At 38.4% G+C, this 12749-nt stretch overlaps 1 protein-coding gene across 1 annotated transcript; it reads right to left on the bottom strand.

Annotated features, from left to right (window-relative positions):
* Positions 1-3412: 3412 nt before the first annotated feature.
* gnrhr4 (gonadotropin releasing hormone receptor 4) lies at positions 3413-11537 on the bottom strand. The gene is made up of 4 exons (XM_072695176.1): positions 10720-11537; positions 9264-9940; positions 5883-6087; positions 3413-4795 (listed from the first exon to the last, which is right to left on the bottom strand). The coding sequence occupies exons 2-4, from the start codon at positions 9801-9803 to the stop codon at positions 4281-4283; spliced, it is 1260 nt and encodes a 419-aa protein (XP_072551277.1). The 5' UTR covers positions 9804-9940; positions 10720-11537; the 3' UTR covers positions 3413-4280.
* Positions 11538-12749: the final 1212 nt, after the last annotated feature.

Here is a 12749-nt window from a genome sequence, read left to right as displayed (position 1 = left end):
CTCCAAGCTTAGATACTACTAAACACAAGTCAATATGGAGACCATAATACTCTACACTTCGCCCAAATACTCTCGGAAGAGGTGGGTCTTCAGTCTTCGTTCGAAGACAGCGAGCGACTCTGCCATTCAGACACCCAGGGAAAGTTAGTTCCACTACTTCGGTGCCAGGACAAAAAAGGCTGGACACTTGTCTTCTGTGGAGCTTAAGGGAAAGCGGGTCAAGCCGAGCCGTACTTGAAGCCTGAAGGGCTCGTGGTGCAGATCGGCTTTTGACCATTGCCATCAAGTACCGAGGGGCTGGTTGATTCTTGGCTTTGAAGGCCAGCATCAGGGTTTTGAATGTGATGTGGCAGTTACAGCCAGGGAAGAGTTAGCAGCAGGTTTATCATGTGTATCAAATATCCATGTTTAAGAGATCACAGATAGACCAACACCAACACAAACCATAAGGCTGCAAATGTTTTACATTAGCACTTACTGACCTACCACTAGTTTCAAAATAACAAGCTGATGAGCAAGTATGAATACAGCATGTCATATTGATACATTTGACTATCTGTAACTATCATAAATAATCTTAGCTGCAAACTTTAGTTGTTCACACGCTGAACGTCTTTGATGGGCTTTTTAAAACATTTGAAAAGCCCATCAAAGAATTCAAACAATTCAAATCAAATCAAATTTGTTTGTATAGCGCTTTTTGGTGTTGTCACAAAGCAGCTTTACACAATCAGTAATTAGTAAAAAAGGTGGACCTACACTAAACAATTTTTCATGCACATTCGTCAATGCTGTACACACACCTCCTGTTTTCTCCACACATTTTCTAACCCTAGTCCCACGCATTCTTAGTGCTGTTTATCTGGTGGTTGTGTTAAATTGTAGAGATCTTACTTAAAGTTCCTCACTTCTCTCCACTCCATCACTGTCATCTTTTATTATCGTGTTGGTGAATCAAGTGATTTTTGTGGTTCTCTCCAAGCACACCCAGAACTGTTTCTGAACATCAGCAAAAGATATACCAAGATATACCTGCATCTGAGTGATTCTTTTTGACTGCCGGTTTAAGCCAACACTAGCTCTTTTCCTTGCACACATTACACACTTGAGTATACTTACTCATCTGCTGTTTCTCAATAAACATAGTCTTGAATTAATTTCATTTAGGGCATGCCTTTTTTTTCAGCTGGTTAACTCATCAGTATAAGCCCTGGGCCTTTTTTATGCTTGTTTCTCTGATTGTAGTGATTGCTTGCTGACTGTCAGTGAATTGTTTTTATATTAAAGTTGTAGGCAATTGCTGATAAATCTGCCAGTTGCTGATAAATCTCTAATTGCTGGCAGTTTTACCATTCAATTTAAGAAAGGAATGGTTGAGGGTGGTCAGAATATTGTTCTTGTTTTCATGGATATCAACCAGAAAGTGCTGTGTTCAGGTATAATGTGGATATCTTTTGTGCTGTTACAACATGCCATTTTGGCTATGGGGGGCTGCTGCTGAGTCATGACAGTCTACCACCATAAGCAGAATGATACACTATGTACCCCCGCAAGGAATATGACACACTGTCCAACAAAGCTAAGAGAATGATGTGCTGTCTGTCACCGCAAGATATATGATGCATTGTATTGTACCCAGATTTGCTGACCTCTAGAATGCTCCAGACTATTCAGATCACCACCAACATAAAAATATAAATAAAAATTGAGTCTCATTTAATTGAAAGTCTTACAAATTACTTTCGAAGGAAGATTTCACTCACTACGAATAAGTTCTTATTGATCACTCTGTTAAGAGGGTGCAGGAATGATTTGTTACAGTGTATTCACCTTTATAAGATGATTATTTTATACCAACCTCAAATAATCTCTCTGTCAGACTCCACCATCATGTCTGCCCTGTATTTGGTGTTTGCCTCCCTGTTTTGCTTTCTCTTCCCAAATCTATCTCTCTACATTATTTATGATCAATATGAAAGCTGCAGCTGGGTCTTGGATTGTCTTGGATCCTTAGTTGCAGCTGAGTAAACTGTTCACAATGACCAGAGTGGACAGAGTCATGTTTTTTGAAAGAATTGTGAAATAAGGCTGATGGTAGTGAGAATAAAATAGACTTTTTCTTAGCAATAAAATGCAATAATGTACTGTAAGACAATTAACATTAATTGGGATCTTGAAATGGTCAGCTGGACTCCTATGAGTTCGCAATGCACAAAAAAATTGGTCTGAACATATCCATTTTAGAAAGATTTTTTCTATATTTCTTAGACATCACAGTTTGAAGGATGACTAATAAAACTGTAAGACTATGACAACTGGAAATACTGCAGTGCTTCCAGCACTGTGCAGGTTTTAGCAAGAATGAACATTCACTCATTGTAATGCCTCCTAAATATGACTTCTGACTTGGCTGTTGCTAGTTGGCTGTAACTGTATTACACAAAGCTTCTTAGTGTCATTGCTGCAAATAAAGGAGATGCCAGTTGTGCGACGCTGCTAAAAATATAACAGTAGCTAAACCTTTTGATATGAATTACAATTTTGTATGTTGAAGTATTTCTGTTGCAAATGTGCATCAATCACTCAGTCCAAACAATGGTGTGATGTATATAAAAGTCCTACATAGGAAAAGTGGATTTGCTAGATTTGTAGAATAGATAACTTTTATTTTCGTCTCATATTTATTATTATCACTTTTAGACACTTTATATACTGTACCTTAGTACAGTAAAAGATACATATTATATATACGTATACATATAATAAATATAATACATATAATACAATGTCAGTGTTAACATTTTGTTGTGAGAGAAACTAAGAACACGCTGCAAATGAAAGGAAAACATGTAAACTGCAATGGCAAGCTACAAAGAATAAAACAGATTGCACATGCTGTATTACCATGCATACAGCAGTATTTACTCAGATGTTCTTGTATCACACCTACTCAGTAACATTTGGTTTGCATATACATTTAAGCAAATATACAATATAATATACAATATTCAAATTTACTTTCTGCACAAGACCGTTACCACAGACTGTAGATGACCTACAAAGATACTGTAGATGACCATTGAATTTGTATAACAGAAGTATTTTAACTTTTGTTCTCTCTGTTTTTTTTATTTTTATTCAACAAAGATTGCCCCATAACCATGAATGTGGTCTTTTCTTGTGAAACATCTTAAGCTGCTATAGTGGTCCAGCATGTCATTCTTAATATGTATAGTTCAGAAGTGATCTCCCGAATAGTTGCCTTGTAAGCATGTTTGTACCAGCATCTATTTAATACAGCAGATTGTGTCTGTCATGCCTAGGAGAGGGGTAAACTTTTTAGCTTTTTTTTTTTTTGCGCTATTCAGCAAGCTTTGTTGTTCAAGAGTACTCTCAAAGAACAGCTTCCAGTAAATGCAAAAGGTTAATGGTTTTGATAAACAAAAAACATTTTCAAATGTATGTGAAAACATTATTTTTCTGTGGTTCTGTAGTCAGAAAGATTAAAACAAGGAAAGCTCTAACAAAATATTCAGGTTATTTTTTTCCTATCTCAAGATCCAGAGACATTTTGAAAAAATGTGTTTTATACATGCTGACATTAGAATGCTAGTGACTACTGAACACTGGTAAAACATGAACATTCCTAAATCTTAAATCACATCACTACATTAAAATATATTTTCATGTGGCATTATTGAGAAACATTATACAGGTTGTTTGTCTCCAGTTGGATTCCAGTACCTTAATAATGAAGGCAGCGCTCTCCCTGAGAATTGTATGTACAACATATTCACCTCCTCTTCCCTTTACCAAAAATCTAATTTTAAAGTTATAGGCCGTCATGCAGTACATATTCATTATTTTAATACAGTAAAATCAGCAATCTGAACGATGCCCTGGTGTTTATTAGCAAAGCAATGTGTACAGCAATGTGTACTGTTATTCAATGCCCGCACACTTATTATCTGCAGAAACCCCAAATGTAAAGTCAAACCGAAGGGTGGGGATAATATTCCAGAAAGATTAAACAACTCAAAAAAACGTCTAAAAATGGTCTGGGGTTCCATGTTTACACAATTTGCATTTGTAATATATCACAACTTAAATCAACATCTTGTTTGCATGTCAATGAAAAACCATGGCTTTGAACAGTGTAAAACAGCTGTAAAACAGGCAATACAGAAAAACTGACATACATCAAGCCAGCAGGGGTGGTAATGCACTTATGAGTCTGAAGAGTGAGCCTTGGGTTTGCTGCAGCATTTATTATCCAATAGTTATATAACACTTTCTGGAGTGGACAGATTTAGGTCACCACCTTCCCTTTTAGGCACTACAAGATTGCTTCTCTGTGACCCTGACTTCTTGCCCCCTTTACTTTCCATAGCCTTAGTTTTCCGGCCCTGCTGAGGCAACGTTTTCATGCACAAAGGAGATGGTGAACATTTTAAAGAGCCGGTTAGAACCGTAGTGTTCTCTGGCTCAGTCAGAGCAGCTGCGCCGTGGCAGTAGCGTCTTAGCCCTTTGCGGAAGTGGATAGTAAATAGGCCATAAGTGATGGGGTCCAGGATAGCATTGAAGAGGCCAAAAATAAAAAGGATGTGAGTAAGTGAGTGGGAGACTGTCTCCTCCAAGTCGTCAGGAAGAAACCAATACCACAGGCCTAGTAGATAGTATGGTGTCCAACACACAATGAACGATGTCACAATGACGATACTCATTTTTAAAGTTCGCATCCTGGCCTTTGGGATGTAGTTGTTGGAGCGGCGCAGGTGGACCTCTTTTGAAGATACTGGCAACAAAGAAGAAAAGTTTTTTTCTTATGTTTTTGCTCATTTTCATAATTATTTCATAATTGCTCATATTATATTAACTTCATATTTATACAATCATGACAAATTAAAGCTAAAAGAAAGATGTGATCCCACTTATCATTAGCAATCTTAGCATTTTTGGGAGAAATACTAATTCAAGCTTAATATAAGAATATAATGTATTTGAAAGGTTTTCATAAAGACAGTGGGCCTTATTCATGAAAAGCAAGCAGAACAACTTCACATATAAATTGTTAGTTTCCTCAAAATGTTCGCAAGTACAAACACAATTCACACCTGAAAATTTAGAGTGTGCGTATAGTCCAAAATGATTCTAAATGACTTCAATTCAAATTGCGGGTGCTTGTGCCCTGCTGCACGTAGTTGTGTGTTTCTTCTAACAGCATGCCCTGAGCTTTATTCAAGATGTACAAATTTAACAGAGCTCTTGCAGAGCAGGTACAACTCTACATGCATTTGTATGATCCCTCTACAGTGATGGTCAAACTGCTCAAAACTCATGGAAGGAGGCTGCATCAAGAAGAAATGATTATAGTGTTTGAGTGAAAATAAAAGGTGCTAATTTGAACACCCTTCATTCACTAAAATGTCAATAGTTTTTTTTTTTTTTTACTTTTTTGTAAAGATGTTGAATGATTTTCGCTGTGATTCCTCAGTCTAAGGTCTTTCTTATATGGTCGTCATTTGTAATTCATGGGTGTGGTTTGTGATAATGGTATTGTAATTTTAAAATAAATGTGCATGCACGCCTAATTTGCAAACCACTGGTATTTCTTCACATGCCTTATTGTAATAAATCTGGGGTTCACACATTTGTGAATCTGGTGGAAGGTTTTAAGGAAGGTTCATTTTAATTGTAATTTGCGTTGTGTTTTTATGAAGGTTTCATCAATGAGGCCCAATGTTTCGGAGCAACACCTAATTATTAGAGCAAAGTGATAATAAAAATAATGTCTATTGTTGCTTGAATAATAATTACCTTAAACTGCCAATCACATTTTTTTTTTGTCCTCTATTATGGCTAATGACTTAAATATGACCTACTGTTTCCTTTGGTTATTCGCTGAGAGATCTCCATCAAGATGCGTGTGTAGCAGAAGATCATGATGACCAGAGGCAGCAGGAACAGACAGACAAAGGTGAACATATTGTAAAGTGTCTCCTGCCAGTGCTTTACGAAGCTGCCTCGTGTAGTACACTGTGTAAAGTTCGCAGGAACTGTGATGGTCACAGTGTGAAAAATGAACATCTGTTGAAAAACAGAAATATCTCTGACCATTTGGTACACATGCCATTGGTACAAACGCAGCAGTATAAAAAAGAAGTTACTGAACTTGCTGAATCATGGTTATCAGTCCAGAACATGTTAGAGGAGTTATTCACTAATACACATCAAGGAAATAAAACAGAAATCTTTTCAGCTTTTTTGCTCTGTTTAGTGGGCGTTAGTGGGGTTCACACGGATATGATGTGTGTAATCCTAAAGCCTACTAATCAAATGCATTTTGTCAACTGTGCTGAAAGATGCAGTCTGATCCTCTAGACAAGAGGCTTTAGTATTTTGGACGTCTCCACTGAATAGATTTATTCACACTGTGAACCTGATGTAATGAAGCTTGACTGAGCATACACTCAGTCTAGTAGACAGAGCAACATGTGTGAATGTGACATGGAGATCGATCAGTGTCCCTCACACAGTTCTTTATTCCTACATCCTAAGGTTTTCAACCTAATTCCTGTCCCTGGTTTACAAAGTTTAATGGTCTCCTAATCCAACAAAACTGAAGGCTGTGCAGTCAATTATCAAATCCTTACTAAGAAGAATCAGCTGAGAAACCGGACGAGAAAGGTGAAATATAAAATAGAGACATCTGACCAGCTTGAATGTATAGTTGAAGGTCACACAACACAAACATATGTCTGAAATGTAATTTTACATGGTATTCATAGATTTTCAATTTAATTAAAAATATAAAATCTGAAAATTGATTGTGATACTGAATGTATGTACCCATATATAATGGAAATAAGCATTAATTCTTTGATTTAATGTGTTTTGGTTTCTAGGAAGCATAATGTCTTTAAATCAGCAGATGAATAACTTCACTCATGTACAAGACATTAAGTATGGCACACTGTGCTGAAAGAAGTTCAATATTACACATTTACATTCAAAAAGTAGATTAAGGTGATTATAAATCAAGACAATCCATGCTGTTGCATAACTTGCTAAAGATTAGAGATGGGAGACGTTTGGTGCCAGTTGTCTGCAACATGTGTCCAACATGACAATGATCTGAGGCACACAGCCAAGAGAACAAAAGAGGAAGGTCTGTGAATGTTCTTGAGTGGACCAGCCAGAACCCAGACCTGAATCCAAGTGAACATCTGTGGAAGGTACCTGAAAATAGTTGTGTACCAACGGTCCCCATTCAACCTGATGAAGCAAGGATATGCCTAGAGGAAGGGGCAGTATGTCCAGAAAGAAGTGTGTCGTGAGTGTGTACCATTATGTAATAACCTAAATAAAAGTAAATAATAGTAAAATGAAACAGCTTATCTTCTAAAAACCTGTTTTCACTTTGTAATTATTGACGATTGTGTGTATATGTTTGAGGCAAAAAATGAACTCAATCTATTGTATAATAAGTCAAAATGTTACATAATATGGTGAGAAAGCTATGCAGACATTCTAGTCTGACTGTAGTTTATGCAGGTATAGAGAGCTGGTTATCCAGCTTAGTTCTTTATCGGCATAGTGTATGTTTTCTTTTAGGTTTCATTTCAGCATGCTATTTAACTAGTTGGTACTGGTGGAACAGCGTGGTCAGGCTGGCCATGCAGGTCAATCTGCAAGCTTGGTCATACTGGTTGAGTAGCTTGGTCAAGTTGGTCATGCTGACAGATCAGCTAAACCATCAAACAAAAAAACAACAACATGGCCTATGCTGGTCATAAGCTACAATGGTCAACCATTCTGACCAGCTTAATCTGACCAACAGGGCATTCTCTACAATGCTTTGTCATATCTCCACAATGCACATTTTGGATCTATTCAAAAACAATGATCCATACAGCAAAAATAAACACTGCCTGAAAATGTGTCCTACATTAATATAATATATTTAATTTATTTACAACCTCTTAGCTGTTTGCAATAAACCAATAAAAAAAAGAACAATTAAAATAGCTCAGCACATTGTCAGACATAACACTGTGGAGCGAAATCTGCTGCCTGCCTTTTAGACCGATTCCACCATCATAGACCATGGACCAGCCAAAAAACATCAAAAGCATGCTCCACTCATCCCTATGATAAGACTGATCCCTGAGACTGAGACTCTTACTAAAATCTACTAACATAACATACTAATCAAACTGAGTTATTTCTTTATTTCATGCTTATGTGTTATTTATTTATTTTGCAACCTAGTGTCAGACAAAAGTGGATGGTCCCATTTATGAAGCATGGTTCCTGTCAAGGTTTCGTCCTCTTACTGTAATGAATTTTTCCTTGCCTTGTCACCTCTCGCCTGCTCACTTGGGGCTTGGACCCCTAAGTCCCCTAAGTCTGTAAAGCTCCTTTGTGACAATGTCAATTGTAAAAAGCACTTATATATATATATATATATATATATATATATACACACACACACACACACACACACACACACACATCAAGACAGGCCTGATTTCCTCACTGAAGACAATCACTTGTCTGCCTTTGTATCTATATATCTATTAATCAATGTAAAAAATATTAAAATGGACTATTTTACATAAGCCTGGTGCAGATGAACAAATCTAAATCAGATTCCTACCCACCATGTCTCATTAAGGATTAGGAATGACAGAATTGGAAATTTGCGGTCAGCGATCTCCCACTACAAAGAGACCAAGCATCTTCATGGCTGAGCAAATTCATTGAGACAGAAGTCAGTGGTGGCAGATTTTCTGCTCTGTTCTACTTCTGATATTATGATCCTAAGGCAACAATAGCAAAGATAGTGAGCCCTCTCCAATGAGCCCCCCTAGCTCCAAACCAATCTAGTAGTTTTCAAATGATTAATCTAGTACTTCTCCATTGGGGGGGGTCAATAAAAGATGGGAGAGAATAATTGTATTAGACGTTCATAAACATATTTACAACATAAACTGTACAATCATGGTTTAAAATAGGATCTTAAAATAAAAACAAAAAATGACAATGTTATTATGATAATGAAATTATGATGAACAAAGGCCCCTTAGATGAAACAGAACTATCTGTTGCATTTAATCATAATGTGATCAGCCCAGATAATTCCAGCTTCTGTTTATTTTTCCAGTGAGTGCAGTCAGTGCAGCCTCTCAGAGATGACTAAAACTAAAAAAAATAAATAAAATAAAACACTAATACAAATTCCCCATCAAATCACTCCTTACCTGAGGAACAGAAAATGTGATGCTCATGGCCCAGGCAGTACTCAACATGATCTTGCTTTTCTTCTTGGCCTCACTGATGGCAAGAGGGTTAAGAATTGCAGAGTGGCGGTCCAGGCTGATAACCACAGTGACAAAGGCACAGGAGTACATAGCAACCAGTTTGAGGAACATGAGTAGCCGGCAGGCAAAGTCACCAGCTAGCCACTGCACCGTGATGTTCCAAGCCGCGTCCACAGGCATCACAATGAAAGTGACTAGCAGGTCGGCCACAGTTAAATTGATGATCAAGATGCGCACGTGTGACTTGCGACGGGTGCTGGTGCTGGCCGCCCACAGTACGGCCAGGTTACATGCAGCCGAAACAGCGCACAGAGTAAAAGTGATGATCACCCTGGCTTTGGCCGCCATTGAGAAGGTGGGCAGCTGCAAAGCTGCCTCCCTGGTGGTGCTGTTGCATTCACCATACTCGCAGCTAGCATTTGGGGCACTCTCTGTCAGCTGATTGAACATGGTAGCAATGCTTGGAGAGATGTAATTCATCTCTGAAGAACAGCAGAGCAGACTTGCCTCAGTCGCTTGTCTTCCTCTGGCATTAAGCTGACATTAAAATGGTGGAAATAGGAGCAGCTTGCTGAGGGGGTACTCTTCCACATGATAGCGCTGTCATTCCAAATCACCTGCAGGGGAAAAAAGGTAGAGGAGTAGCATAAATTTACTTTTGACATTGTGTCAACAGTGCATTTGAGTAGCCTGCAGATGCATACAGTAAAAACATTAGTGCAGAAGCATGTCTGTGGCTGGTAGCAGGGACAGAATCCAACTGTGCACAATAGCCTGACACCTGTACAGGTCCTCTGTATTCTCACAGGGGATGGGGAAAATGGGAAGATCTTTTTCCTTCGTCTCTGTGCAACTAGAGGCAGTCTTCATATGTGGGCTTTTCCCACCTCTGGGGTGCAGAGACTGCTGGTAGTGATGCAGAGGAAAACAGTAATTATTCGAAAGAAATCGAAAGAAAAAGAGCTAAACGCATCTCATTTGAATGGCCAGAATATGAAGTAACATATTTGACTACACAGAAATGGGAAAATATGGAACCAAGAGAGAACAAAATATGTGCAAAAAATAAATTAATACAATAAATAGATATAATCAAAAGGGGGAAGCATTTTTTTCTAGCTATTAATTAATTGTCCGCAGATTTCATGGATTGTCAGACCCAAATGATGTAAAGGGTGAAATGATATCATCCATCATCAAACATGTTAATTAAACGTCTTTTCCAAAGAGAATTCATCGATTTCATTTTGATTAATAAGTCATTTGAACACAGTATGTAAAAAGTTTATTACTTCGCAAAGAGATGTTAAGTCATTGTAAAGTATCATGCCGAAAACAATATCCATCCCAGGGTTTCTTCGATTAATATTGTCTCATTCAGCCTGTTTACACCTACCTCATGATCTTAAGCTTGTACTGGCGTCGTGGTGCAGAATCCGACGACGTTGAACGACTGTCTCAGAAATGTGAGTCTGCCCGTCTTGAATCCCGCGCTGAGAAGGACAGAGGACACATTCAAACACACTATGAACTTGTGGAAACAGGTGCGCGGCCGGTTCTCCACGCTGAGGAGTGTTCGAGAGGAAAGCGTCTTTCAGCGAGACGGCTGAGACACGTTTTAAATTCGACAAAACAAAAAAGGAATACCGTCTGTATCACCGATGTGTATTTGGTGAAACGTTTAAACAAAACTGCAGTAGCATGTAGCGCATATAGAGTCAACGTGTTTGTGAGGATACTGTTGAGTTTATCGATTTGAGTTTCGGCGAATGTGGGGTGTGAAGTCGTTCCTGCCGTCCTCTGTGGTCCAGGTTCTGTATGTGTGTGTCTTCAACCTCTCACTCTTCCACGCTGATTCCCCGAGCGCCACTTTACTCGACTCCTCCCTCCAACCGTCATCAAACTGTGAAATGATGGAGCAACCTGCAGCGCTAGCATATGGCGCACCCCCATTCATTTGCATCGATTAAAGGAGTAGTCCAACATTTTTCGTTTTTGTTGTTATTTTGAAACATGCTTCTATGCTATGATTGCTGTTTTGGATGGGCATGACAAAACTGCAGGTAGACTGAAATTGAATTTCATTCCTTCGGGGAGGGGGATGTAGACCGCAAAAAAGAAGCATAAGAATAATTGTGGCGTGGACTAAGCATTGTTAAAAACATTAGTGAAGGAAAACATCCCACTGTAACATCTGTATGATTTATAACGTATATTAACAGTTTGTAGGAAGGAAGGACAGATAAGAAAATAAAACTTTGAAGTGTGTATGTAGCAGGATTTGAACAGTTGTTTCAGGTTCCATTTTCTATATGTCTGTGTAATGATGTGAGGTACCCCTTACTCATTACCAATAGGCATTTTTGCATACACTTACCTGCTTTTCAGTTGACTGGTCATATTCATCTTCTGAGACCAAAAAAGAGTAAAACATGAAAGTTTTACTTACTTGGATGAGTACTACATCTGCTGAAGGGGCCTGGAGGTTAGAACCTGTAAAGGGGACAGAAGTGTAAATAAGTGCACACAATAGCCATCTAACTGTTGATAACCTCATGATTGTGTATGCTTCATTGATGCTAATTATTCGATTCTGTATGTGGTGTGCTATACCTGTAGACATAGAGAGAAGATTTGAAGAATTGGTGTTCGACCAATATAACTTTGCAGTCTTTGGTCTTAGCCCACTGTTAACTAACTGGACATCTGCGTATTCCTTCTCTTATTTTTTCCTTCACTTTTAATGCAGTGCACAACTGTAAACGTGTATAAAGTATGTTCTTTGCAGTAAATAAGAAAGTGACCCGGGAAAAGGAAACTTTTTGTGGATGCTTCATTATTCAGGTCCTCCCACTATTCACCCTACACTGCCCATAAATTGCGCCCCCAACTGTTCACACTACAGCAGTTAAGGGTCATGCTTTATCACAAACTGTTAATTGAATTTTTTTTTGAAGTATAGATATGGAAACTAACATGGATGATCTCATATGTAATCTTCTGAAAACTGAATAATGTAATGGCTGTTCTGATTGACTGAAATTAAATAATGAAATGGAATTACAGTCATGTGACCTCCCCTATTCTGCCACTTGAACCAGGAGGTGAAGCATCAGTGTGGAGAAAAGCTGAGCCCAATTGGAACCCCCAAAAGTGCATTCCTGAGTCGGCCCTGTTTCCTTGCAGTGGGGAGCTGAGCTGTCTGCTACATTAAGCACCAAAACAAACACTGCCCAGCCCAGTCTACTCTTAATACATCTCCCCATACTGGAACACCTACATACTTACACTTTCACTTACACACACACAGCCACAGTCATAAATACTGATATGCAGGACGGCAGCAGGTGAAAAATAGAGAAACTTATTTTACCTGCACTACAGGTATAATATGCACAGCAAATTAGATTAGAGAGGCAGAGTCAG

This window comes from Salminus brasiliensis, chromosome 13 (assembly GCF_030463535.1).
Source record: "Salminus brasiliensis chromosome 13, fSalBra1.hap2, whole genome shotgun sequence".
NCBI lineage: Eukaryota > Metazoa > Chordata > Actinopteri > Characiformes > Bryconidae > Salminus > Salminus brasiliensis.
The sequence above is the reverse complement of the archived record's forward strand: the minus strand, read 5'-3'. Positions and strand labels throughout refer to the sequence as shown.

What these genes read in the sequence shown, in the direction of transcription:
- gnrhr4 (XM_072695176.1), bottom strand. Translation starts at nt 9,803, where the DNA reads ATGAATTACATCTCTCCAAGCATTGCTACCATGTTCAATCAGCTGACA. An exon ending in TCACATTTTCTGTTCCTCAG is followed by an intron (nt 6,088 to 9,263) that starts GTAAGGAGTGAT and finishes GTTTTTCAACAG; the next exon opens with ATGTTCATTTTTCACACTGT. An exon ending in GCGAATAACCAAAGGAAACA is followed by an intron (nt 4,796 to 5,882) that starts GTAGGTCATATT and finishes CTTTGTTGCCAG; the next exon opens with TATCTTCAAAAGAGGTCCAC.